Below are 24190 nucleotides of genomic sequence, written 5' to 3'. Positions count from 1 at the left end.
GTGTGGTTACCCCAATCAGTCTGCTGTTGCTCAACCTGTTCTTCGGGCGTTGCCTCAGAAGGGCTTGTCAGAGTGCTACTTGTCAGAACTGTTACCTCATCTTCTTTTGGGGGCTTTGAATACGGAGTTGAAGTCTCTGACAGTGGTTGGAGCTGTAACCTCCAGATCAGTCTGCCCTTGCTCAACCTGTTCTTCGGACGTTGCCTCAGGAGGGCTTGTCAGAGTGCTACTTGTCAGTACTGTTACTTCATCTTTTAGGGGCTTTGAAGCCTCAGCTGAAGTCTCTGACATGGTTGGAGTTGTGACCAAAGACTCCAAAGTCTCTGCATTGGGCCCTTCAGTTGCATTAACACCCTCATCTATAAGTGGAAATATGACTTCACTCAGGTTTGTATAAGGACTCAGAGGCTGCAGGGAAAGTGCCATGTCAACAGATTCAGTAGTGTTTGAGGCTGTAGTTTCCACCACCTCTTCAAGAGTTACACTTCTGGCATAATTTACAGAAGACTGGTCTTGATCACTAGCTTGAGTTGTGATCTCCTGCGTGGTAACCTTAATCTGCACCTCAGAGTGCTCTGTAGGCGTGGTCGTCTTCTTTGGGGTTAGAGATTGGTCCCCCTCAGTTGATTGTGCTATTGTAGTAGTGGCCTGGGCTGATGATGGATGCTGAGTTGGTGCTGGAACTGTTGAGTCTGTACACTCTGAAACTTGCATCACAATATCAGTAGTTAGCTCTGAAAGCTCTGTGAGGGTCTCTTGCATAGGTTCCAGGCCAGAAGTAACTGGACTGGTACTGCACAAATCTGAAAGCTGAGTTTGATTCTGTCCTGAAGGTATAGCCGTCCCCTCACTCTGGGCTGTAAATGACTTTGAAGTCTTCGTAGTTGCATTCTGCTGGCCTGAAGTTATTTCTGTATTCTCAGAGCAGTCTGGAAGTGAAGTTGGAACCGCCTGGGAAGTTAGACACAGTTCTGTCTTTTCAGAGGACTCTGGGAACTGAGCTGAGGTCTCCTGCATTGGAGATGATATCGTCTCATTAGGAATTCCAGATGTAGTTGGGACCTCCTGGGAGGCTGGAGATTGTGATTGGTTCTCCTGGGGAGCAGGAGATGCTTCTATCTTCTCAGGGTGCTCTATAGACTGAGTTGTGTTTTCTTCATTGGGTAAAGGAGACTCATTTGGATTTTCCTGAGAGGTTGAATACTGGGGTGCCTCCGTGTGAGCTGCAAATCTTATCTTTGCAATAATCTTTAGAGGTGGATTCAAGACCTGCTCAGCAACAGATTTTTTAAATTTAGAGGGTGCTGATGGGCCAGTTTGGGCCTCCTGTTGAACTGAGGAAGATTCCACCTCCGGAGGATCTGGAGTCTGAGGTATGGCCTCTTGTTGGCCCAGAGAAGATTCAACTTTTTCAGAGTTGACTGCTTGCTGAACGGAGTCTTCCTTGTTTATTGGAGGTTTAATCTTAGTAGTACCCTTCATCCCTATCTTGATTTTAGATGATACTGAAAGCTGAGCTTCACTCAAATCTAGAGATGAATCTGTCATTTCCTGATATTCTGGTGGATCTGAAGGTGGATCTGCTTGTTTATTTTGGGACACCCTTGTAGGCTTTGGATGCTTAAGTAGGCCCTCCTGATGTTTTTCAGGAGACTGAAGTTCTTTAGGTTCAGTTGGCACTCTCTGCTGGATTGCAGAAGGTATCACCATTGCTGGGGGGGATGAATACTGACCTGGAATGTCTTGCAGAGCCAAAAGTCCCATCTTCCAAGGGGAAACTATAGGCTGAGCTATGGTTTCTCGTCGGTGTAGATGTTTGACTTTGCTTGTAAACCCCAGAGATTGGTCTGAGGTCCCCTGCTGTGATAAAGGTCTAATCTCATGTGGATACTGAGCTAAGGACTTATGTTGTGATAAAAGTCTGACCTTGGGAATTTGAGGGTGCTTAGCTGGGGCCTCATTCTGGGGTAAAGGTTTTACTTTTGAAAGGGAGACTGAACGAGTTGTGGTTTGGTCTAGAATTGGAGAATGCCCTGCCTGTGCGCCAGGGTGTACAGTCACAGTAACAGCCACATTTATAGGTTTGACCATAATACTGGGGTGTGGATGTTGAGCATGATGGGGACCTGGTGAAACTGTTGTCTCCTGTTTCTTTGGAGTCTGGGTGGGTCTCTCCTTTTGGGCTGTATATTCTGTCACTACAGTAGATTCAGTGGTCTTTAGCTTAGGGGGTGTACTTTGCTGAGTTGAATTTTCTACCTTAGGATGTGCAGGAAGCTTAAGTATGGCTTCCTGCTGGGTTACAAAAGATGAAATTGTCTTAGTATGTTCAAATTTCACAGATTTATGATGAGGAGCTTGATGCTTCCTTGTAATTTGAGGTATCAACGGATGACTTTTTGATTTTTTATGTTTGAAATCAGAATTCCAAAATGTTGGGAACTGAGTTAGAAGATGAGGGCTTACTGGACCCTCTTGAGTGGTTAAGATGTAATTATCATGGTCATCTGTAAATTGGGTAGATTGATCCATGGACATAGGAAGTAATTCTGAATTTTCTGAACTTTGATCCTGGGCCTCCTGCAGAACTGATGAAGATTCTTCCAACTCAGAATGTTCAGTGGTTTCTTTGTGAGACTCATTCAGGTCTGATGGAAATGTAGTCATGCCAGGGAACCCAGGGAGTCCTGGTGTTTTATTTTGGGCCTCTGTCAGGATAGATGAAGATTCTGTTACATCAGAGATCTCTGGGGCTTCATTTTGGGCCTGCTGCTGGACTGATGATTCAGTCTCCTGGACTGAGGATTCAATTTCATCATTGGCCTCTGGAGTTGTGGTAACTACCACAGTCGTGGGCTTACTAGTGACATGGGGCAAGTTTGAGAGCTGAGCTTCATTTTTCAACTGAGCTGGGGTCTCTTGAGAGATGGAAGAAGACAATTGTGGAGGCTGAGCTGGGGCTATCTCCTGGATTGGAACAGGTTCAACCTCAATAGTTATCTCTGGAGATATGTAAACTGTTCCATCTTCAGGCTTAGCAATGACAGTGGGAATGTTTAAGTGCGGCACTTCATTCTGACTTGGAGATGGAACATTTTCTTGGGGATGCAGAAATGGTTGAGCAAGGGACTCCACAGATGAGTCTGGAGGTTGAGCCTGTGCCTCCTGCTGCATTGAAGAAAGTTCAGTCTCATTACTGATCTCTGCAGATAACGTAATTGTCACGTCCATAGGTTTACCTGTGACACTGGGCAAATTTAAAGGCTGAGCTTCATTCTTACTTGGAGGGGGACTATTTTCATGATGGCTTAATGATTGATCTACAACCTCCACATTTGGCTCTATAGGCTGTGTTGGTGCCTCCTCAGGTTTCTCTGGAGGTTGAACCTGAGCCTCCTGCTGAACTGGAGAAGTTTGAATCTCATCACTCATCTCAGTAGAGATGGTGACTGTCACTTCCACAGGCTTGGCAGTGGCAATGGGCATGTTGAAGTACGGAGCTTCATTCTGATTTGGAGACGAAACATTTCTTCAGGATGCAGTGATTGAGCAACTGACTCCTCAGATGGCTCAGGAGGCTGAGCCTGGGCCTCCTGCTGAACTGGAGATTCAACGTTACTAACATCTGGAACTATGGGAACTGTTGCATTCACAGGTGTAGCAGTGACATCGGGCAAGTTTAAGCCTGGAGGTTTATTGTGACTTGGAACATTTTCTTCAGACTGTATAAATGGTTGAGCAACGGGCTCCCCTGATGAGTCTAGAGGTTGACCCGGGACCTCCTGCTGCATCAGAGAAGAGTCAACATCGTTGCTCACTTCTGAAAACATGGTCATGGTCATCTCTGTAGATTTAGCAGTGATACTGGCAACAGTTAAAGGTGGCACTTCATTCTGATTTGGAGGTGGAACATTTTCTTCAGGATGTAGGAATGACTGAGCAACATCTTCCCCAGGTGGCTCAGAAGGCTGAGCGAGGGATTCCTGCTGGACTGAAGATTCATTGACCTCGGGGATCTCTGGAGCTTGAGCCACTGCCCCCTGCGGAATAGCAGATTCATCCTTCTTAGGGTTCTCTAATGGCTGAACATTGGCATCCTGCTGGGCTAAAGATTGCTCATTCTCAAGGCTTTCTGCAATCTGAGTTAGATTTAGTCTTCCCAGCTGACTAGAAGTTTCACTCTCATTGATGACCACGGTAGTCATAGTGATTTGCAGAGAGGCAGTTTTAGTGGTGGCAAGAGATAGATTTGAACGATGGGCTTCATTTTGGTCTGGAGACTGTACATTTTTATGTCGGTTCTGTACAGGTTGAGGTACAAAATCCTGAGAGGGCTCTGAATTATGAGTGACCAGCTCCTGAGGCATGGATGAAAAGTCCTTTCCCTCAGAAACCAGGGTAGGCTGAACTAGGGAGTCAGGCATGTCTGAAGCAGTATCAAACTCTTCAGGGATATTTGACAGTTCATCTGGGCTCTGATCTAAAGGTTTTGATTCCTCGGAAGACCCTGGGATTGCAGCTGGGGTCCGCTGTGTGTTTGCTGAAATTCCAGCGCTCAGACCCCCAAGGGGGAGTGGTCCTATCTCTTCAAAGGGTTCTGAATGCTGAGGCTGGAGTGAAAAAGATTCCATCTCAGGGGTGATCTGTGGCTGTTGCTCTGAATGTCCCACTACACCCATAGGCTCACTCCCCTCGGGATAAAAGATATCCATACCGGAATCTACGTAATCATCCTGCATCTGTTGTGGACGGTGAGGTCTCTTTGTAGAGTGTCTGGGTGTTCTGACAGCTTTAGCATCGCTTTGAAGGCCGACGAGATTTGCAGGCGGAAATAGGAACTTTCCTTGCTTTGAATTCGGCCCTTCCAGAGGCGGAGCGGGTATGTCAAGTAGCCGGGGCGGGGCCAACATCCGGGCTGGAGTGGAGATGGTCCGATAATGAACGCCCCCCGGCTCAGCCCGGGGTAAAAGCTCATGGGGTGAATCAGGTGGAAGATTAGAGGAGGAGCCAGAAGACCAGGGCCCTGTGGGGTTGTCGGTCCCTATGATTGGATACAGGGCCCAGCCCGGAGGCTGAGCTAACAGGATCAGGAGCCACAATGGTTGCCACCGGAGAAGGAGACGTAGGGCCCAAGGTGGCAGCCAGGACATGAAGTATGGAGGCTCCAGGGTGCTGCCACTCAGGCCAATAGGGCGCCGGTGTCCTGAGGGGAGCCCAGTCTTTATGGCAGCCCCCCACTGCGGGCATCCATTAGCACTTAGTAACCGCGCGCAGGCATCTACTAGCACTTGGTAACCGCGCATTAGCAACTGCGCACCTCTCCTGCCGCAGCACGTTTATTAGGGTCCGGCTAAGATCAACTTGGCCCTGCCGAATCCTTCCCCCAGAAACAACAGGACCTAAACTTTCTTTCTCCCTGCTAAAGCACCAAAGATCTCAATTCAGGCACACTTTTTCCCCATCATAGCAAAAACGGCTGTAACTGCAGACTAGGGTTCAGGGAGTGAAGAAATGGTGCGTCCTTGGGGAACCGGGGCCTGGCATCATGAGGTACTCAGCAGTACTAGTCCACTTGTTGCAGTCTTAATGCTTCTTCCTCATAACTGAAATCCGAGAGGCATTCTTCCTCCCCTTGGCCATCCTGCTTCCAAGAAACGTAGCTGACCTGCAAAATGAGCGACCACGAGTTAGGGTGGGAGTGGGTGTGGGGGAGGCACACATTGACGGCTGTTCAAAAAGCTGGCCATTCCCTTGAAACTCTTAGCATCTCTGATTGGTAACTCATCACACTCTTAGAGGCAAGCACTGAGTCACAGACCCAAAATTTTCTGGAGGAGGGCTTTGGAGACCTGAACGATGTATTCTGGGAGAACATCTTAAGTAGAGTAAACAGCCAGCCCTTGAAATGGGCATGGGAAAACTCCCTCTACACTCGCCTTTGGGCCAACATTTAAATTAGAAAAAGTAGCAAGTCACTTTCTAGAGGGTTGTCCTTTACATGTAGAGAAACTACGTAGGATTTTAAAGTCAGGTGAAGCCAATATTCTTGAAATATCATTAACTAGCACCCACTTGAATTCCTTCACAATCTTTTATTATAAAACTATTTTAGATATGGGGCCAGAGCAATACCTTAGGCATTTGTCCTGCATGTGGAAGACCCTACTCGATCCCAGGCTTCCCCTACAGATCCACGAGCTTACCTGCAGTGATAGTTCTAAGTACAGAGCCAGGTGCAACCCCTTGGCGCCACTAGCTGTGGCCCCCAAACAAACAAACAAACAAACAAAAACCTATTTACGTGTTGTTGTTGTTTTTTATCTCCCACACTTCTAAAATATAAATTCCATGAGAAGGGACTTCATCCTAGTGTCCAGTTGAGTAAAGATGTTAAATGGATTTGGTTCTAATGATTGGCCTCATTTAGGGATGAAGATATTAGGTGGTGATTTTTTTTTAACTCTTTGGCATTAGTACTAAATCCCTTCTCACATTTCATACATAGTAAGATGGAATTTTATCGATTTGTTCTGGGGCCATACCCCAAAACATGGCAGTGCTCAGGAGGTCATGAAATGGCAGGTATCAAACCCAGGCCTTCTGCATGCAAATTATGTAATCCAGCCCATTGGGCTATCTCTCATGCCTAAAAATTAGACTTGTTAAGATTCAAGTTTAGGTGTTTAAAGTTTTCTTAATTGGTTTTATTTAAACTGAATTTTCAAAAATGATTATTTTTACAGACTATAGAGTTCAAAAGATTGAGCACATGCTTTGCATACAAAAGGTCTAAATTTGATTCCAGCATAATCTGGTCTCCTGAGCACTACAAGAAGTGATTATAACACAGAACCATGGGTAGTTCCTGAGAACTGCCAAATTTAACCTGACATTTCCTCCCCCACAAATAAAAATTATTTTGCAAAGGAAAAATATATTTTCAAAATGCGGAATGCAACCACCTTTTCTTTCCCTGTTTTTCCCTTCCCTGCTTTGGAAACAAGTTTTGCAACTTTGAGATAAAAAAAATCTAGTTCTAACTTAGTTTTCAATGACATGAAACACATTTTGCTCCACTCCATCCCCCACCACATAAATAAACACTTTTAAGCATCCTATGTAGTGCATATTTTGTTTTGGAACTTATTTTAGCAAATTAATTCCTAATTTGGGGCATTATGCCACTGTTTCACAGAAAAGTTCTTCCACAAAATATTTTACATAAGATATATATGAGATGCTGAGCTCCGGAAATCATATCTTATTTGAAAGACACAACTTTTCAAAAGCTGTAACACAATCAAATAAAAAGCCTCAAATCTCTATAATTCGGTTTGAGGGGAGTTCAAAAAAATATTTCTCCTACAGAGCTCAGGTGGCCCGTAGAACTCTCCAAATTTCAAATAAGGGTTTAGAGCCAAAGGCTATGAATTCAGAAAATTTTTAGAAATTCCCTCAAATACAGTTTTAAAGTTTTCTAATTTTTTTCCCTGAAGATGATAGGATTGACTATACATGCCAAGGACTTCTAAAATCTGCTCCTTGTTTTGAATTTTGGCCATGTTGGGTATAGAATCTGAAATTTCTCTTCACATACTGGAATTAAATCACGTAGTTCTTCGGTTCTGGCATCGGTGACTGATTCTAGTGGTGGCTTTCAACATGGGAGGTCGTGGAGCCCCCAAGAAAGCTGTTCTTGGCTTCCCTGGATCTATTTGGTGGAGCAACGGCCTGAGAAGGCAAGCAGGATCCTTATTTACTCCTAAAATGTCAGGGCCAGATAAAACTTTGGGGCGCCACACTCAGTGATACATACTATGGGCTTACTTCTGGCTTAGTTGCAGGGATCAATCCTGGCAGGGCTCAGGGGATCATAAGAGGTGCAGGGGATCAATCTGTCTTAAAATGTGTCAGGACGGGGCCAGGAAGGTGGCGCTAGAGGTAAGGTGTCTGCCTTGCTAGTGTAGGAGGACAGCAGTTCGATCCCCCGGCGTCCCATATGGTCCCCCCAAGCCAGGGGCGATTTCTGAGCACATAGCCAGGAGTAACCCCTGAGCATCAAACGGGTGTGGCCCAAAAACCAAAAAAAAAAAAAAAAAAAAGTGTCAGGACAGCACCTTATCTGAGCTGTGAAATTTTCCCGAGTCCCTGAGAAAAGGATAATATTATCAGTGTTCTTGGGGCCAGAGAGATAGGACAGCGGTAGGGCGTTAGCCTGGCACGCATCAGATTCAGGACAGACGGTGGTTCGAATCCCGGCATCTCAGATGGTCCCCTGTGACTGCCAGGTGTGATTCCTGAGTACAGAGTCAGGAGTAACCCGAGTGCTGCCAGGTGTGGTTCAAAAAGCAAAAAAAAAAAAAAAAATCAGTGTTCTTTTTTTGAGACAAAAATTGATTCCATTATTCAAGTATTCAAGTATGTTGGTTCTATAACTTTGATGCTAAGAATTGTTTTATAAAGAGAGGTAGATAGAATTGTTTTTTGTTTTTTGTTTTTTTTTTTTGGCCACACCTGGCATATAGGACATTGATGCCCTGAACGTCCCAGGTTGGCTACGTGTAAGCCCTACTGCTATGCTATCTCTCCGGTCCCCAGATAGAATGTTTTCATTTATCCCCTTATGTGGGGCTTACATTTTTTTAAAAAAAAAGGGGGGGGGATCTTTTATTATGGTCTTATTTTTATAGTTGTTGAGGTTTTACTGGGCTGGAAATACAGAAATTTGAAAACAATTTATAATCATTTCTCATTTTGTAACTGGAGTGTTAAAATTCAGAAGTAGGAACATGAATGGTTCAAGGCACATCCAGTTTTATCAGGACTGGTGGCTGCTACGAGGACACATATCCATCTATCCTTTCTGAAAATTGTCCTTATATTATCCTTAAGCAAGTTCTACCCCATATCAGCACCTTCTAAGAAAGTTAGATTCTGGGCCCGGAGAGATAGCACAGCGGCGTTTGCCTTGCAAGCAGCAGATCCAGGACCAAAGGTGGTTGGTTCGAATCCCGGTGTCCCATATGGTCCCCTGTGCCTGCCAGGAGCTATTTCTGAGCAGACAGCCAGGAGTAACCCCTGAGCACCGCTGGGTGTGGCCCAAAAACCAAGAAAAAAAAAAAAAGCAATTAGGGGCCAGGAGTTAGCATGGTGGTAATGTGTTTGCCTTGCATGCAGAAAGTCAGTGCAATTTCTGAGCATAGAGCCTGAGGGTTGCCAGGCATGACCCAAAAAACAAACAAACAAAAAAAGCAATTGGCTTTGAAGCCTGATATATATATTATTTATATATATATATATATTTTTTTTTTTTTGGTTTTTCGGGCCACACCCATTTGATGCTCAGGGGTTACTCCTGGCTAAGCGCTCAGAAATTGCCCCTGGCTTGGGAGGACCATATGAGATGCCGGGGGATCGAACCTCGGTCCTTTCTTGGCTAGCTTGCAAGGCAGACACCTTACTTCTAGTGCCACCTCGCCGTCCCCGAAGCCTGATATTGTTTCAAGACAGTGATTATAGATTTCATTGTCCCTCATAGTATTCCTTTGAAAATATCCACACATGTCTCTGCTTGATCATGCATATGTCTTAGACAATAGGTATTATCTTCTTTCTAGTATCTCAAACTCCTGTTACATTAGGACTCAGATTAAATCAGAGAAATGTGAACACATTCTTCCCACAAGGAATGCTTTACTAATCCCCCAAAATATCAAAATATCGTGGTCCCCTTGGGTTTAAAAATAATAGTCATAAGGGGGGGCTGGACTTGCATGGGAACAAGGGGTAGCCCTAGGAGAGAACCCACTTAGTCCTGAGGCTCTGGTTCAGGTTGGCTTGTGAGGGGAAGGGAAGAAAAATGGTATGTAGTGAAGGCAAAAGGATGAAATAAATGAATTTCCATGTAAGAGAGAGTTCTGGAAAACCCCACAGAAGCCTGCTTCCCTCGGGGCTTCATTTCAGGCGACAGCCTGTTATCCAGTAGGAGAGTGGCCGGCCCTCACAGTGCAGCTTCCTCCTTGCCCTGTGGAGAGAAAACAGATTTCAGTTTCTACACACCTCTCACCCAATGCCCCATAACACCCCTTCAGCTAGTCCTGGGGTCCCCTTCATGGATGTCTACTCTGCTCTCCTGTGACCCTGACACTTCCTTTCAATATCTTTTATCTGTGTGGCCTTTTCTCTTCCCCTCACCTAGCTTGGTGTTTCTACGTTTTCAGTTTTCTCTCTTGTTGCCGGGGCTGATAAATGACTTGTTCGTTTAGTTGTTTTGTTTTTTGGCCACATCCATAGGTGCTCAGGGATTACTCCTGGCTCTGCACTAAGAAGGCTCAGGGGACCATATGAGATGCTAGGAATCGAATCTGGACCCGTCCTGGGTCAGCAGCATGCAAGGCAAATGCCCTATCACTGTACTATCACTCTGGCCCCTGGGCTGAAAAATGTAAAGGGTCAGAGTGGTAGTAATGTATAAGGCACTTGCTTTCAACTGGCCAATGTAGCTTAGATCCTTGATCCCACCAGAAGTGATCAGTGACGGACCGGAGAGATTGCACTTGTCTTGCATGCAGCCGAATTGGGATAGACCCGGGTTTGATTTCCGACATCCTATCTGGGCCCCAGAGCCTGCCAGGAGCAATTTCTGAGTGCAGAGCCAAGAGTAACCCCTGAGTGCCACTGGGTGCGGCCCCAAAAGAACAACAACAACAACAACAACAACAAAGAAGTGATCCTTGAGTAGAGCCAGGAGCACCACTGGGTGTGACCCAAACCAAAGCAAAATGTTGGCACTGCCCTCCCCCCTCCATTCTCTCTGGAAAAGGTCAGTCCTAAGCATTTTCTTATCTGTTCATCATGAAGCTCAGAGAAGTTCAGTAATCATCTCAACACCCATCATTGTTGAGCTGTTTGGGACTGTTAACCCCTCTAGTGAGCAAGGCATTTCTTTTTCTATTAAAAATGTTGCTGCCAGCTGTGAGGAGAGGGCATCAGGGCCAGACACATTTGTGTAATTGCTCCCATGCCTCTAATCCTGAAACCAAGAGATGAACCAGCAGACTTTGTGTCCCAGACCCTTGGCCTGGAATGGAGCCATTCATATGGCTGCATAAGACATTAGTGCCTGAACTTGAGGGGTCCATTCCCTGGGAGAAGAGAAAGCCAGTATGTAGGAGGCACTGTAGAGCCAGATTTACAGCAAACTTGGGGATATTTTCTAGATGTTTCCATTTGCTTCCTGAGATTCACCCCTAGTCCTTTATTTGGGTTCTCCGAGATATCTTATGTTGTCAAGAGTCATTCCCTCTGCTAGCTCAGCAAGTCAATTATTGAAGCAACCCAGGTTGGCTCCACAATATCTGAGAAAGAACCAGAAAATCCTAGGCCTTGAAAAACAGAGCTGATAGCCCTGACACTGGCTGACATCCTTCCAGACCCTAGAAAGCAGTTTTTGCCTACTGCCCCTTCCTCTGGTGCCACAGCCTTCATGTGGCTCTACCATCTTACTGAGTCTTAGAACATTCTCCTCACCAGTTCCTCATCCCTCCTCTTTTGGACAAAATCTTTTTGGCACAATTGATGGCTCCAATGAGATCAGTCGTGAGCAGGTCTGAAAGGGAGAAAAAGGCTCAGTGTGTGGACACAGAAGACAGTCAAAGTCAATGGAGACTCTCTCTCTCTCAACTGAGCAGAGGGGCCTGTTACCCGCCACCCATTCTGATCAGCTTCTCAGAGGAGAAGAGGGGAAGAGAAGTTCTTTGAGTAGAGCCTGGTCTTCGTCAACTGTTCCTCAGGGCCCTAGTCAAACCTTTGCAGTCAATATGGCAAATGTTTTCTGAGTGGCTGATGTGGCACCAGTGGTGGCTGTTGATCTGGAAGATGCCATAGTCATAGCTGCCATCTACATTTTCATTGACTTTTGATATGTTGAAGTCACTTTCCACAGAAGCCAGGCATATCTCTTTACATGGAGAAAGAGGGAGGTGAGAGAGGCCTTGAGAAGGGAGATTAGAGCTGAGGAGAAAGGGAAGTGAAGAATGGTCTCATCTCACTAGCTTTCACCCTTCAATTTGCCCACCCATCCATCTGTGCAACCACACACCCTTCTGTCCATCTGTTCCTTGGCATTTTCTCCCTCTATTTTGTTTTGTTTTGTTTTGGGGTCACACCCAACAGTGTTCAGTGGTTACTCCTAGCTCTGCGCTCAGAAATCACTTCTGACAGGCTCGGGGGACCATATGGGATGTCAGGAATCAAACCACCATCAGTCCTGGGTCAGCTGCATGCAAGGCAATGCCCTACCACTGTGCTTTCTTTCCAGTCCTCCTTGGCACTTTCTCAACTCAGTGGTCCCCTATCAGAACCTGAAATACAGCAGCCACCACAAAGCCAGAGAAAAGACTGATGTGCAAGTCCAGGGTGAAAAGGAGCCAATCAGCTCATTAACACAGCTACCCACCTTTATTAGTTGAAATGGGAAATTGCAAGACTTTTGGGAAGCGTTTGAACCAAAGCCTGTGGATGAACAAAGCTAACTAGGAGGTAGACGTATATATTTTGGCCCACTGAACACCCAACATGCATGTATGTAATTTGAATATATTAAATGAACATTGCTGGAAAATGAATCCAGATTCTCCACATCAAAATATAAAAACAATGTATGTCACAATATCTCAGTTTCCTCCTGGACCTGTCCCACACAGGTCTCGGAGCACAGACTCAAACATCTTCCATAGATCATCTTCCTTGAGATCTGTCACCCATTGTGGTCAAAACATTTCTGCTATTTAACACTAACTACAACAAACCATAAGGAAGCATCCTGAATACAGTGAATATTTCAGAAACTCTCTTGTTTGAGATGTCTAGAATGGAACCCAGGGTATCAGACCTGGAAGGCAAGTGCTCTACTACTAAAGCACACTCCAGCCCTTCTAAGGATCCTGTGGCCAGGTGTTTCAATCCTGCAGCATAAAATAGAAGCACGTAGGATAGATGTGAAGAATTAATAAACCAAGCCAGTCAGAGAGTTATTTGAGTCAGTGGCTTCTCCTCATGTGTCTCTGCTCTGTGCGTCAAAGTCAAACTGACTTTTCTTTATTCTCTCAGTACAAAAATCCACAAAGTGGAGGAGGGTGGAATGATCTAGGTGAGTTCTTATATATCAAAAGGATAGGTTGAAAGGAAAGAGGAAGATGAAGGAACTTTTGTCTTGGGTTAATAGCTGGGTGTCATCTTACAATTCATATCTGCTGGCAGAAAGGGAAAAAGCATCATGGCTTAGCTGGTCACATCAGCAGGAGTCAGTGATCAGGCTTGACAGCAGAGGTGATAGCTGGGCAGAGGGACAAAGGTCTCCCATTGGTCTCCCTGAGCATCATCAGGCCCTCTGGAGATGGCCCTGACCAGAGGAGGTGGTGTCCTAGCACCAAGCTGGAGCAGTCATCCACATCCAGGCCTGGAGCCTCCCAAGGACCTGAAAGAGCACAGAGAGACCCCCACACTAGAGTCAGCAGGAGAGGTACCCTGCCTGTCTTTGGGCCTTTTTTATGTCCCTGAAGAGATCTGTTTCCCTAGACTACCTCTTGCCAGGCTCAACTTCCAACAGCTGATGGGGCTGATAGTGTCAGCCATCCCTCCAGATCCTGAGATCATGGGAGAGGACATAGGAACTCTACTAGCACTTCAGAAACCAGAACTTCTGAGTCTGCATGGCACCCTCTGCAGGTGGGCTGCCAGAAGAAATAGGACACTTATTTTGGGGTATGGGGGGCTTGGTTTGGGTTTCAGACTTTGGCTCCATGCTCTGGGGTTACTTCCATTAATGTTCAAGGGACCATGTGGTCCTAGGAATCAAAATTAGGCCTCCTACCTTCAAGGCAAAGTGCTCCCATCCCTGAGTAATCTCCTCGACACTTCTAGACCTAAAGGGAAAGTTCCCTCTATCAAGGTCCCCCCAGAAGAAAGCTGTGCCTTCAACCCCATTCCACAAGAGATCAGCAGTAAAGTTGGTGTCCTTATGATGCTTTCTGTGCCTTTGCCTGAGAATCTCAGAATTCCAAGTGGTGCCACGTCCCTCCCCTGGGAGGACAGCCTGGGTCTGAGAGTCACACACCTGCATCATACATGCCAGAGAGCAGCAGATAGTGGTGAAGGAGAGGCCAGCCTGTGAAGGGGCAGGCAAAGGCTTTTATTCCCACAGGGATCCCTTGAGAGACACAGGCTTCTAACCTCGCATCTGAGAAACAAGAAGTGAATGTCTTTTTGGGCCCAGACACATTCCAACTGCCTGAGCAGCACCTGAGCTTCCTCTTGCCCTGCCACAGGGGATGACAGCAGCAGAACTGAAGCCCCTCGCAGCACATTCTAATGATTCTGGTTGTACCATACCCAGTGTGGGTACTTGGAGATAGGGTTCACACATGGGGAGACTTTCTGAGTCCTGTGGGGATTCTGTGAGCCATGGTCCTGAGAAACTGTGTACCCAGGTTGGACAGCAGTGTAACCTGCAGGGTCCCAGGTGCAAAAATGGAGCCGGTGGGCTGTCCTGTGGCCTGTGGGTGCTAGTAAGGCTGAATGGAACTGTCATGGGTAGGTTGAAATGCTGCTAGTTAAATAGATAAGGCAGTGGCCTCTGAGTGGGGCTGCCTCCATCTGGTCCTTTATTTTATTTGTTTATTTATTTAATTATTTAATTTTTGGTTTTTGGGTCACACCCGGCAGCACTCAGGGATTACTCCTGGCTCTACGCTCAGATATCACTCCTGGCAGGCTCAGGGAACCATATGGGATGTCGGGATTCAAACCACCGACCTTCTGCATGAAAGGCAAATGCCTTACCTCCAAGCTATCTCTCCTGGCCCCCATCTGGTCCTTTAAAGGCAGAGGGCAGCATGGACTATTTGGAACTCACGGTGACAGTGTGGCAGTGCCCCTCCTCATAGTGGATGAAGGGACCATGTTCACCTAGTACAGATGCCACCAGCAGGATGCAGGGGCCAGTGAGTGGGATGCCTTCTCATGCATCTCTCTCCCATATCCAGAGAAGGGCTGCTCCCTTGAACTCTGGGTGGGTGACACCCTGTGTACTGCTGTCTGCCAAGAAAGGAAAGAGCTTCAGTATCTGCCACTGATGAGCAAGTATGGGTGAAAGGGCAGTGATGGTACCCTTCGACGTGGGAGTGGCACTGGTGGGGAGAAGGGTGGTACTGGGGCTGTCCTGCAGTGAAGGAAAGAGTACACCTTGAGGGGAACTGTGTGGAGGGGACAGGGGAGATTTGCTTCCCAGAAGAGTCCCTAGAGGAGCAGTGCCCTCTCAGGATTGTGACTTGCCCTCTTAGGATGTTATCTGTGCCATCTCAGCAGTATCAGTGTCTTTTCAGAATGTTGACTGGTCCCTCTCAAGATGGTGGCCATGTCCTTCTAGGTGGGTTACCATGGCCTCTCAGAATAGCCATTGTGCCCTCTCAGAGGTGCTTGTTTCCTCAGGAGGGTGAGCTGTGCTTTACAATGGAAATCACAAGTCACAAATGAAGAGTATGGTAGAGCCCTATTTCTGGGTGCAGATCTAGAGTATGGTGACACCTCAAGTCAGTGGATACTGATGCTACTCACTCCATTCCAGAGGCCATGCACCAGCCATTTGGATTCTTTAGAATCACTATTTTATTTCTAAAAGAGCTCAACATGGCATACTGAAGAGCCCAGTTTGTGAGTTGATCGGCATGCTTGTGTAGAGTCCCTGAATAAGACATCTCCCAAAACTTTGGGGGCAAGAGCCAAGAATGGAATGGCTGCCAGGAGTGAAGTGCAAAGCAGCAGCAAAGAATGACCCAGAAGGTGAGCTGTTCAGTATTGCCACAGCTCTCATCAGATCAGAGGAGAGAAGCAATGTGAGCAAACCAGTGTGCAAGAGAGTGAGTGAATGTGCATGCCTGCACAGGGATGCAGTTCAGAGTGGAAGGTTCCTAGAACTAGGCAGTGTCTGTTGACAGTGTCGGTGGGAGTTGTTGTAAGTGGTTCAGCTTATGTGCCTGCCTAATATCCACCAAGGTTTGTTCTCTAACATGGAATCAGTGAGAGGCAGCTTGCACTGTTAACATTAAGTAGGTTAAGTCTGAATATAGAGTTAGCTCTCCACAGAGTTATTTTGGTGATGAGAGGAATATGGTATATAGGAGCTCAATTGAAATTTCTCATAATAGCAAGTTAAACCAGAATACAGCAGCATATGTACAGATTTTGAAGTATGGGAGTGGAATAGAGAAGACAGTCAAAGGAAGGAAGAGGAAAGAAAAGGTAGAGAAGGCTGTAGACTAGTTTGGATGAGACCCCTTTCTTATTTATTTATTTATTTATTTATTTATTTGGTTTTGGGGTCACACTTGGCAGGGCTCAGCAGCGCTCAGGCATTACTCCTGGCTCTACACTCAGAAATCGCTCCTGGCAGGCTTGGGGGACCATATGGGATTCCGGGATTAGAATCACCCTCTTTCTGCATGTAAGGCAAGTGCCATACTTCCATGCTATCTCTCCGGCCCCCATACTCTTTTATTTTTAATCACACGTATGTGTTTAACCCCTCAAATTTGGTGTTTGATTAGATAAATTTCTTGCATCTATTTTGGATCTGGATCATATCTGGCAGTGCTCAGCAGGTACTCTCAGGTCTGTGCTGGGGCTCCTGGCCGCATTTGAGGAACCATGCTGTTCTGAGGATCACACCCGAGGCTGCCTGCGCAAGCAAAGCATGTGCTCAGCTTTCTTAGCTCTCTCTTGCCCAAAAGTTAGTAAGACTGAGGGTCCAGCCTTATTGCAGTGCTTCCCTATGAGATTGACTCTCCAGGACAGTGACTGAACATTCCACTTACAGCCCATGAAATATAGTCTGGCTCAGGTAGAGAATAGGACAAACACTTTTTGTCAGCTGCCTGCTCTGTGTTGTATGACCCAGGAATGTGGTTTTAAATATCCAAATGACCCTTGGTAGAGAAAAGTTTCCTTGCTCCGGCTATAAGCAGTAGTAAAGGTGTTACTGTAATAGTACATCAGGAAGTCACTTACCTTGCACATGGCTAACCCGGGTTTTTGTTTGTTTTGTTTCTTTTTGTTTTGGTTTTTGGGTCACACCCAACAGCATTCATGGGTTTACACTCAGAAATCGCTCCTGGCAGGCTCGGGGATCATATGGGATGCCAGGATTCGAACCACCGTCCTTCTGCATGCAAGGCAAACACCCTACCTCCGTGCTATCTTTCTGGTCCCCTAACCCGGGTTTGATCTCTGGTATTATATGGTTCCCAGAGTTGGCCAGAGGAGTACAGAGCCAGAAGTAACCCCTGAGCACCACTGGATAGGGCCACCCAAACAAACAACAATGATAACAATAAAAAGCTGAAAAAGAGCCTTCTTCTTGGCTAACTCTCAACAAAGTATGTAGTCGAGCCCCAGGATTTACTTCCCTGCCCTGGGATCCAGTCTCACACAAGGAGGCAGCAGTGGCACTTCTGAACAGTTAAAGTCTGGGCCTTGGCAGAGCCAACAGTCCCCACAAGAACTAGCACACCAGCCCCACAAGCTCCAGACATTGCCCATCTTGCTAAAGAAATCCTCTTGGAGGGGCCAGAGCGATAGCACAGCAATAGGGAGTTTGCCTTGCACGTGGCTGCCCAGGACGGACCTAGGTTCTATCCCTGGTGTCTCATATGGTCCCCCAAGCCAGGAGCGATTTCTGAGTTCATAGCCAGGAGTATCCCCTGAGCGTCACCGGGTGTGGCCCCAAAACAAAACAAAGCAAAACAAAAAAGAAGTCCTTTTAGAGCAGGTGGTAAAATGGAAGAGTTCAGCAGTTTCTGTAGCCTATCCCATTCCTGATGAAATACAGCCATTAGAGGACTGGGCATCTTCACAGCTTGGTCAGACGCCCACAGTTCGCCCTATCTTTCCTTCATCTGTCACACCCTTCTCTGCCCAGACACAGCGGCGTTGTGTCCCTGCCTCTACTTTCAAACAGGCTATGTTCTGACCCAGGAGAACTCCCACGGCCCCAGCTCTTGCCCCACCAGGCTGATCCAGATTCTGAGGCCTATCCTTTCCCTGGGGGCCACACCGTCTTCTGAGAACGTAATTAGGTCTTCGCTTCTCTAGCGTAGATTCTCTAATGAGTCCATGTCACTGGATGGACTAACTTTGAACAGGCTTGGCAGGATGCGGCTCTCAACAGGTTTTCCATGTGCAGACTTCCTGTGGGGACAGAACCATCTGGAAGTTGTCTCCAGGCTTGGGTTCTCTGGTCTCACCTCAGGAAGCAACCAGAGTTTGAGACCAAAGCTCTCCTGAAGAAGTAGGTCTCAAGCATCTTTCTGAGCCCTTAGGGTGCCTTTCTATGAGAGGCCTGAGGAGTTCTCCTCGCCCCATCACCTCTCCCCACCCCTATCTCAAGGCTCTGGATCGTTCTATGGCAGCAACTTCTCAGCCTTTACTCAATGGGAGCCTGAGGGACAAGCCAGCGTGCTGGCTGTTACCCTGGGAGGGAGGACAGTGTGAGAGTGTGATATCCACAAGTTGCAGCTAACCCAGAAGCTAAGTATATATATGTATAGGTATATATATGAATATATATGTATATATGTATTTGTGTGCGTGTTTAAAGCTAACACTAAGGGCTGTAATACACTGAATTACATGCACTCATGCCTAAGGAAAATGCATCTTTCAAAAACAATTAGTTCAATAGAGAACAGGACAGTTAATATGAGGAGGCAGCAAATAAGATGTAGAGATCTCAAAAAAAATTGTGGGGCATTTTGCTAAAATCTAAATGATAATTCCATTTACAAACTTTCACGAATAACTCTCTTTCTCTTTTTCTCTCTCTTTTTCCCTCTCCTCCCTCTCAAGCACATTTTCTCTTATTTAGATATAATTTTTTGAAAAAAAATAAAGGTCATTTGCAGCTAAGGTGGCTAATTAAATAGTAATCAAGATGAGTAATAATATCTATTCAGAAAGTCACTTGTCTTGATGACAGAGGAGAGCAGTTCTTCACTAACTTCAAAGTATAGCTGTTTCCTGTGCTCAACCTTACTTGGCACAAACTCATCTGTTCAACACTGCCACTTGGTGAATCTGAAGGAAATTACAGAGTCATTCTTAAAAAGCCAATAATTCTTTAAAAATGCAAAACCACTGGTGAGTTCTTGGGCAAGAAGAATCCTGCAAAGAGCTCTCGTTTCTTCCTTTCACCCTGAATTTAGTGTTATTAATATACTCAGAACCCTAAGCTTTTGTCAATTAATATTTTCTATTTATTTCTCCTTAAACTTGAAGACATGAATCACACATATGCAAAATACACACTCTAGGAAAATTTTTATAGACTGTACATGAAAACTTGCACAGTTTGACAAACGGAAATACATTTGTGTAACTCAGACCCAATTCACTCAGAAAGTTCTTAGGTCCCGAGGCTATGCAGGTAGTCCTCCCTGGCTTTATTAAATCAACTTAACCTTTTCAAGGGTTTAACACAAGTGGAGTCATTTACTTTATTATAGTATTGGGACTTCATCCACTCAACAGGTTTTTGAAATCCATCCTCTTGTATCCATAGCTTTTCCCCCCTACACTTGAGTGGTGACCCTTTGTTTTATTGTTATATTCTGATGGGTATTTCTTTGGACTGATTCCAGTTAGAGCACCTAAGAATAGCATTGATAGGACCATTCTTGTCTAAGTGTTTTTATGAATATTATGTTCTTATTTCTCTTAGGCAAATGTTCAGGAGTCATTTATCTGGGTCAATGAGTAGTTACATGTTTATCTTTTTAAGACACTGCCAAGCCATTTTCCCCAAAGTGGCAGTAGCCTTTTCACTTTCCTTCAAGCAGTGTATGAGTTTCTTTATCTGGAGAACTGTGAGGAAGCCCAAATCTACGTGAGCAGTGAGTGTACAATCAGCACTCTGAGGGACAATTACTGTATTTTCTGGCTTACAAAATGACTTTTTACCCCATGAAAAACTTCTTAAAAGTCAGGGGTCATCTTATATGTTGGTATATGGCACGCTGAAACTTACTCCAGCTTCAGGGACAAGTGATCCATCCTCCTCTTATCACTGCATCCTAATCAGCGGCCAGGCGTCATCACTGTCCTCTGCTTGTCCTGATTCATCTTTCAGGACACACAGAGGAGCTGAGTTACCGAGCACTGCATCTCATCCAGTCACCCAGGTATGCAGCTTTCCAGTACTCAGTTCTCTGTTCAGCTTTTATGGGACACAGGAGGTGCTCTGTCTCCCTCTAGCTGTCCTATTAACCACTGCACCCCAGCTGCTCTTGGAGGAGCCCTTTTGCCCTGCTTTCAATGTAGATCACAATTAAAATATCACAGTCACTCACTACAAATGACAAATGTAAAATGATTGTTGACACTCCAAAGTCTAGCTTTATGAAACATATACTGTTAACCTTTGAGGGTTCTACTCTTTTTCTCTTATATTTTTTTAATTTCCATTTGGTGTGTGTTAAAAGAAAGGTAGTCTTATGTGGCGAATATAGCCCAAACCCTCTATTTTAACAGGAAAAGTAGGGGGTCATCATATATGCCCAGTTGTCTTATATACAGAAAAATATGGTATGTTGCCAAAAGAAAAAGTGGGTATTTTGGATTGAAACAAAACAAATATTCTCATAAAAATGTAAGCATTGCTTCCAGATGTCACACTCCTCTTCCAAGTTATTTCTCATAAAAGACAAACAAATGAGTTCTCTGAGAAGGACTCACTGCACCTATGCTGCAAGGAGGGAAGAGAGTGATAAGGGCGTCAGGTACCCCAAACACCCTCAAGAAACAGGGCGGGCTGTCGGAGGAGCCACTTCCCAGGTTTCAGCAGAACCAAATGTCAGTGATTATATTTCCAAACAGATTCATAACAAGTGATAAGAATCAAGAATATATATATATACTTCCTGTGCTGGAGAGATAGCACAGTGGTAGGGAGTTTGCCTTGCATGTAGCTAAACCAGGAAGGACCTTGGTTCGAATCCCATCTTCCCAAATGGTCCCTTGAGCCAGGAGCAATTTCTGACCACCAAGCCAGGAGTAACCCTTGAGTGCAGCCAGGTGTGCCCCCCAAAAGAAAAGAAAAAAGAACATATATGTTTTCACAAACAAACAAACAAACAAGAGACAGCTTTGTACCCAGGGCTGGCTAGATAGCGCAGCAAGTAAGGCCCTTACCTTGCACTTGGCCAGCCCAGGCCCATCCTGGGTACCACATTTGGTCCCCAGGACTCCTCTCTGGATGCAGAGCCAGGATAAGCTATGAGCACATCCAGGTATGGCCCAAAGTTCATTCCCAGCTGCACAGGACAGCCCTACACCTTCTGGGCTCTTCTAGTCTGCACTATTGGCCTACGAGTGGCCTTTGACACCTCACTCCAGTACCCTGGGTGTGGTTTCTATATGAATGCATAATTAAAAGGTTACTTTCCATGGGGCTGGAGTGACAGCACAGCGTGGAGGACATTTGTCTTGCACGAGGCCAACCAGGATTCCATCGTCAGCATCCCGTTTGTTTTTCCCAAGTGCTACCAAGTAACCCCTGTGTGCAGAGCCAGTAATAACCCCTGAGGACCACTGGATGTGCCTCCCCAAAACAAAACAAAAATCTACAAAAAGGTAGCCATCCAAATGCCCAGTTGGCACTTGGCAAAGCGATCAGTATTGTTGGTTATCAAAATACTAAAAACCTCCATGAGGGTTCTCCAAGTGAACCAGATGTTTAAAATCTAAAATAACTCAGTGTTGGCAAACCAGAGCCTCTGACTTTGTTGAGAAAGATGTTGGAAACTGAAAAAAAAATCATCTGGGAATTAAGTTGACATTATTTCCTAAAGTTAAACATATGTCTGCTTTATGACCTAGGAATTATACATTTATATGTATCAGCCAATGACTACCAAGGATATTCACATTGGTTATATTCATAATTGCTCCAAAATGACAGCAACTCAAATATGCATCAGCACAAGAATGGGTAAAATACATAGTATATTCAAACAGTGAATACTACACCATTATTTTTAAAAGACTAATTAATGATTTATGCAAAAGGGTTGGATCACACAAAATGTGGAGTGGAGTAAAAAAGACAGGTAAGAAAGAAGAGATGCTATATTTTATTTAAATGATGTATGAGAACAGGTAAAACTAATCTAGGATGACAGGTACCAAAACAGCAATTACCTGGGTGGGGGGATAAATGTGTGTCATGCTCAAAGAGGTGAGAGGTTGGGAAGAGGAGGAAGGAGGGAGGAGGGAATGAGGAGTCTGAAAGATCCATGTGCCAAGTGGGAATGTTCTGTCTTTTGACTTTAGCTAGTGGCTACACAAGTTTAAGCATATGTGAAAATTCATCAGATATATAATTAATATTAACACATGTTAGGAATGGTAAGTTTTAATGAAAATAAATTAAAATAATTAATTTGGGGGGAGAGAAATAGTACAGAGGGTAGGTCGTTTACCTTGCACAGGGCACACATGTGTTTGATCCCAGGCATCTCATATGGTCCCCCATGTCTACCAGGAGTGACTTTTGAGTGTAGAACCAAGAGAAGCCACACAGCCAGGTGTACCCCCCCCCCAAAAAAAATCCCCAAAACTTAAATTGTGAATTCATAAATAAAAACACCATTTTATAAGCTCTAGTGCAATAATTTATTCAGGTCAGGATCATTTCTGGAGTCCCTAAAACAGATGAGAGGTTGTTAGGAAACCAGATAGTCATCAATTGCTTATTAAATTGCATAGATTAATCATATAATAAAATGATATGGACAATATGTGAACAATGTATTCAAACTTAACATTAGAAATAATAGGATTAATTGGCACCTTTACTCTCTTGATATGATTGAAAATCAATTATATGGCATCTAGATAATTGCTAATTATAGATTTCTTGCCCAAGAAATGCTTAAAATAAATCTGACCATGACATATTAATCAGAAAACACAAACTATGAGCAAAGCTGCACAACCTCTATCCTGTGCTTCTCAAATATTAATGTCAAGAAAAGCAAAGAGGTTGAAAAGCTACTCTAGATTGAAAGAGACTAAAAGAGGTGGGACCAGAAAAATCACTATGTGGCATCATTGATTGGAAAGTGGGCAGAGGAGATGAAGGACATTCAGTAAAAACTGTGTGTAAAACTAAGCAGACTGTGCTAGATAAAACTGCTGTTCAGGAGTAGAATAATATCCTATTTATGACTAGGTTAGAGACTATAAAGGAACAAGACGATGCAAATTCTTCCTCCTCTTTTCTTTCATTCGCTGTTTGTTGTGAAAATGAAGGTCACACAGAGACACAGCTGCAGTTCACATATTTGGCTTAGTGCTTGCTGGGGACCATACATTGTCAGTTGTGGTGATCTGTAGTCACTGGTCTGTGCTTTTCAAATGCTTCACACATTCTAGTTGCAGCAGTTCTGGCTGTGGTACTGCATATTTTGCTATGGTGCTCACACATACCAGACTTCAGTGCCCGAGAGATCACACATGATTGAGGATCCAGGGGTCCCAGATATTAGTACAGCCAGCTCCAAACTAGAGTATGTGACAAGAACTGGGCTCCAACTCATGACTTCATGCTTGCAAGGCAGGTAGTTATTGACTAAGACATTCCTGGGTTCTTGAAGCACAATTTTGTAAAATAGAAGAAATAAAATTCCACAATGCTGGAAGTTTAGTTTTAAATAGATTAGCAAAAGAAAAAACAGACAAAGATAAAGCAAAAGCAAATGAGGGTTTGGAAAGAAATGAAAAACAAAACAAGCAAAGAGTTGGGTGGGCTGGGGAAATAGCTTAAACAGTAGAATAGATGCCTAGTTTGGTACTGGTCCCAGCACACCATGCCCTGACATCAAGCACAGTCAGCAGCAATGGTGCTGGCCAAAGGCCAAGAGCATTGTTGGGTGTGGTCCCTATAAAGACATAAAATAGAGGGAGCCAGCAATTACTGTGGCAGCAGTTTTCATTGTAAAATCAATTAGGTTAATAAAATACTACAGAAGGACAAAGGACACAGGAATCCCCTGTTTTGTATGTTGATTTTCACTTTGGGGTCTATGGCTTTGGCCAAAGGAGGGATGTGAGTTAGCCCTAGGATGCCATATAGGATGGA

General features: G+C 44.9%; 2 protein-coding genes across 2 annotated transcripts; both read right to left on the bottom strand.

The window, feature by feature from the left end:
• Window positions 1-96: 96 nt before the first annotated feature.
• On the bottom strand, window positions 97-3432 carry LOC126024108 (leucine-rich repeat-containing protein 37A2-like). Its single transcript, XM_049784562.1, has one exon. The coding sequence runs from the start codon at window positions 3430-3432 to the stop codon at window positions 97-99; it is 3336 nt and encodes a 1111-aa protein (XP_049640519.1).
• A 6522-nt stretch (window positions 3433-9954) lies between these two features.
• Window positions 9955-17073, bottom strand: LOC126024107 (lysozyme C-like). The gene is made up of 7 exons (XM_049784561.1): window positions 17065-17073; window positions 15169-15220; window positions 14117-14239; window positions 13408-13477; window positions 11807-12012; window positions 11530-11608; window positions 9955-10024 (listed from the first exon to the last, which is right to left on the bottom strand). Exons 1-7 carry the CDS (start codon window positions 17071-17073, stop codon window positions 9955-9957), a joined length of 609 nt encoding a protein of 202 aa, XP_049640518.1.
• Window positions 17074-24190: the final 7117 nt, after the last annotated feature.

The sequence above is a fragment of the Suncus etruscus genome, chromosome 12, assembly GCF_024139225.1.
Source record: "Suncus etruscus isolate mSunEtr1 chromosome 12, mSunEtr1.pri.cur, whole genome shotgun sequence".
NCBI classification, from domain to species: domain Eukaryota; kingdom Metazoa; phylum Chordata; class Mammalia; order Eulipotyphla; family Soricidae; genus Suncus; species Suncus etruscus.
This window is presented reverse-complemented; position numbering and strand designations above follow the sequence as displayed.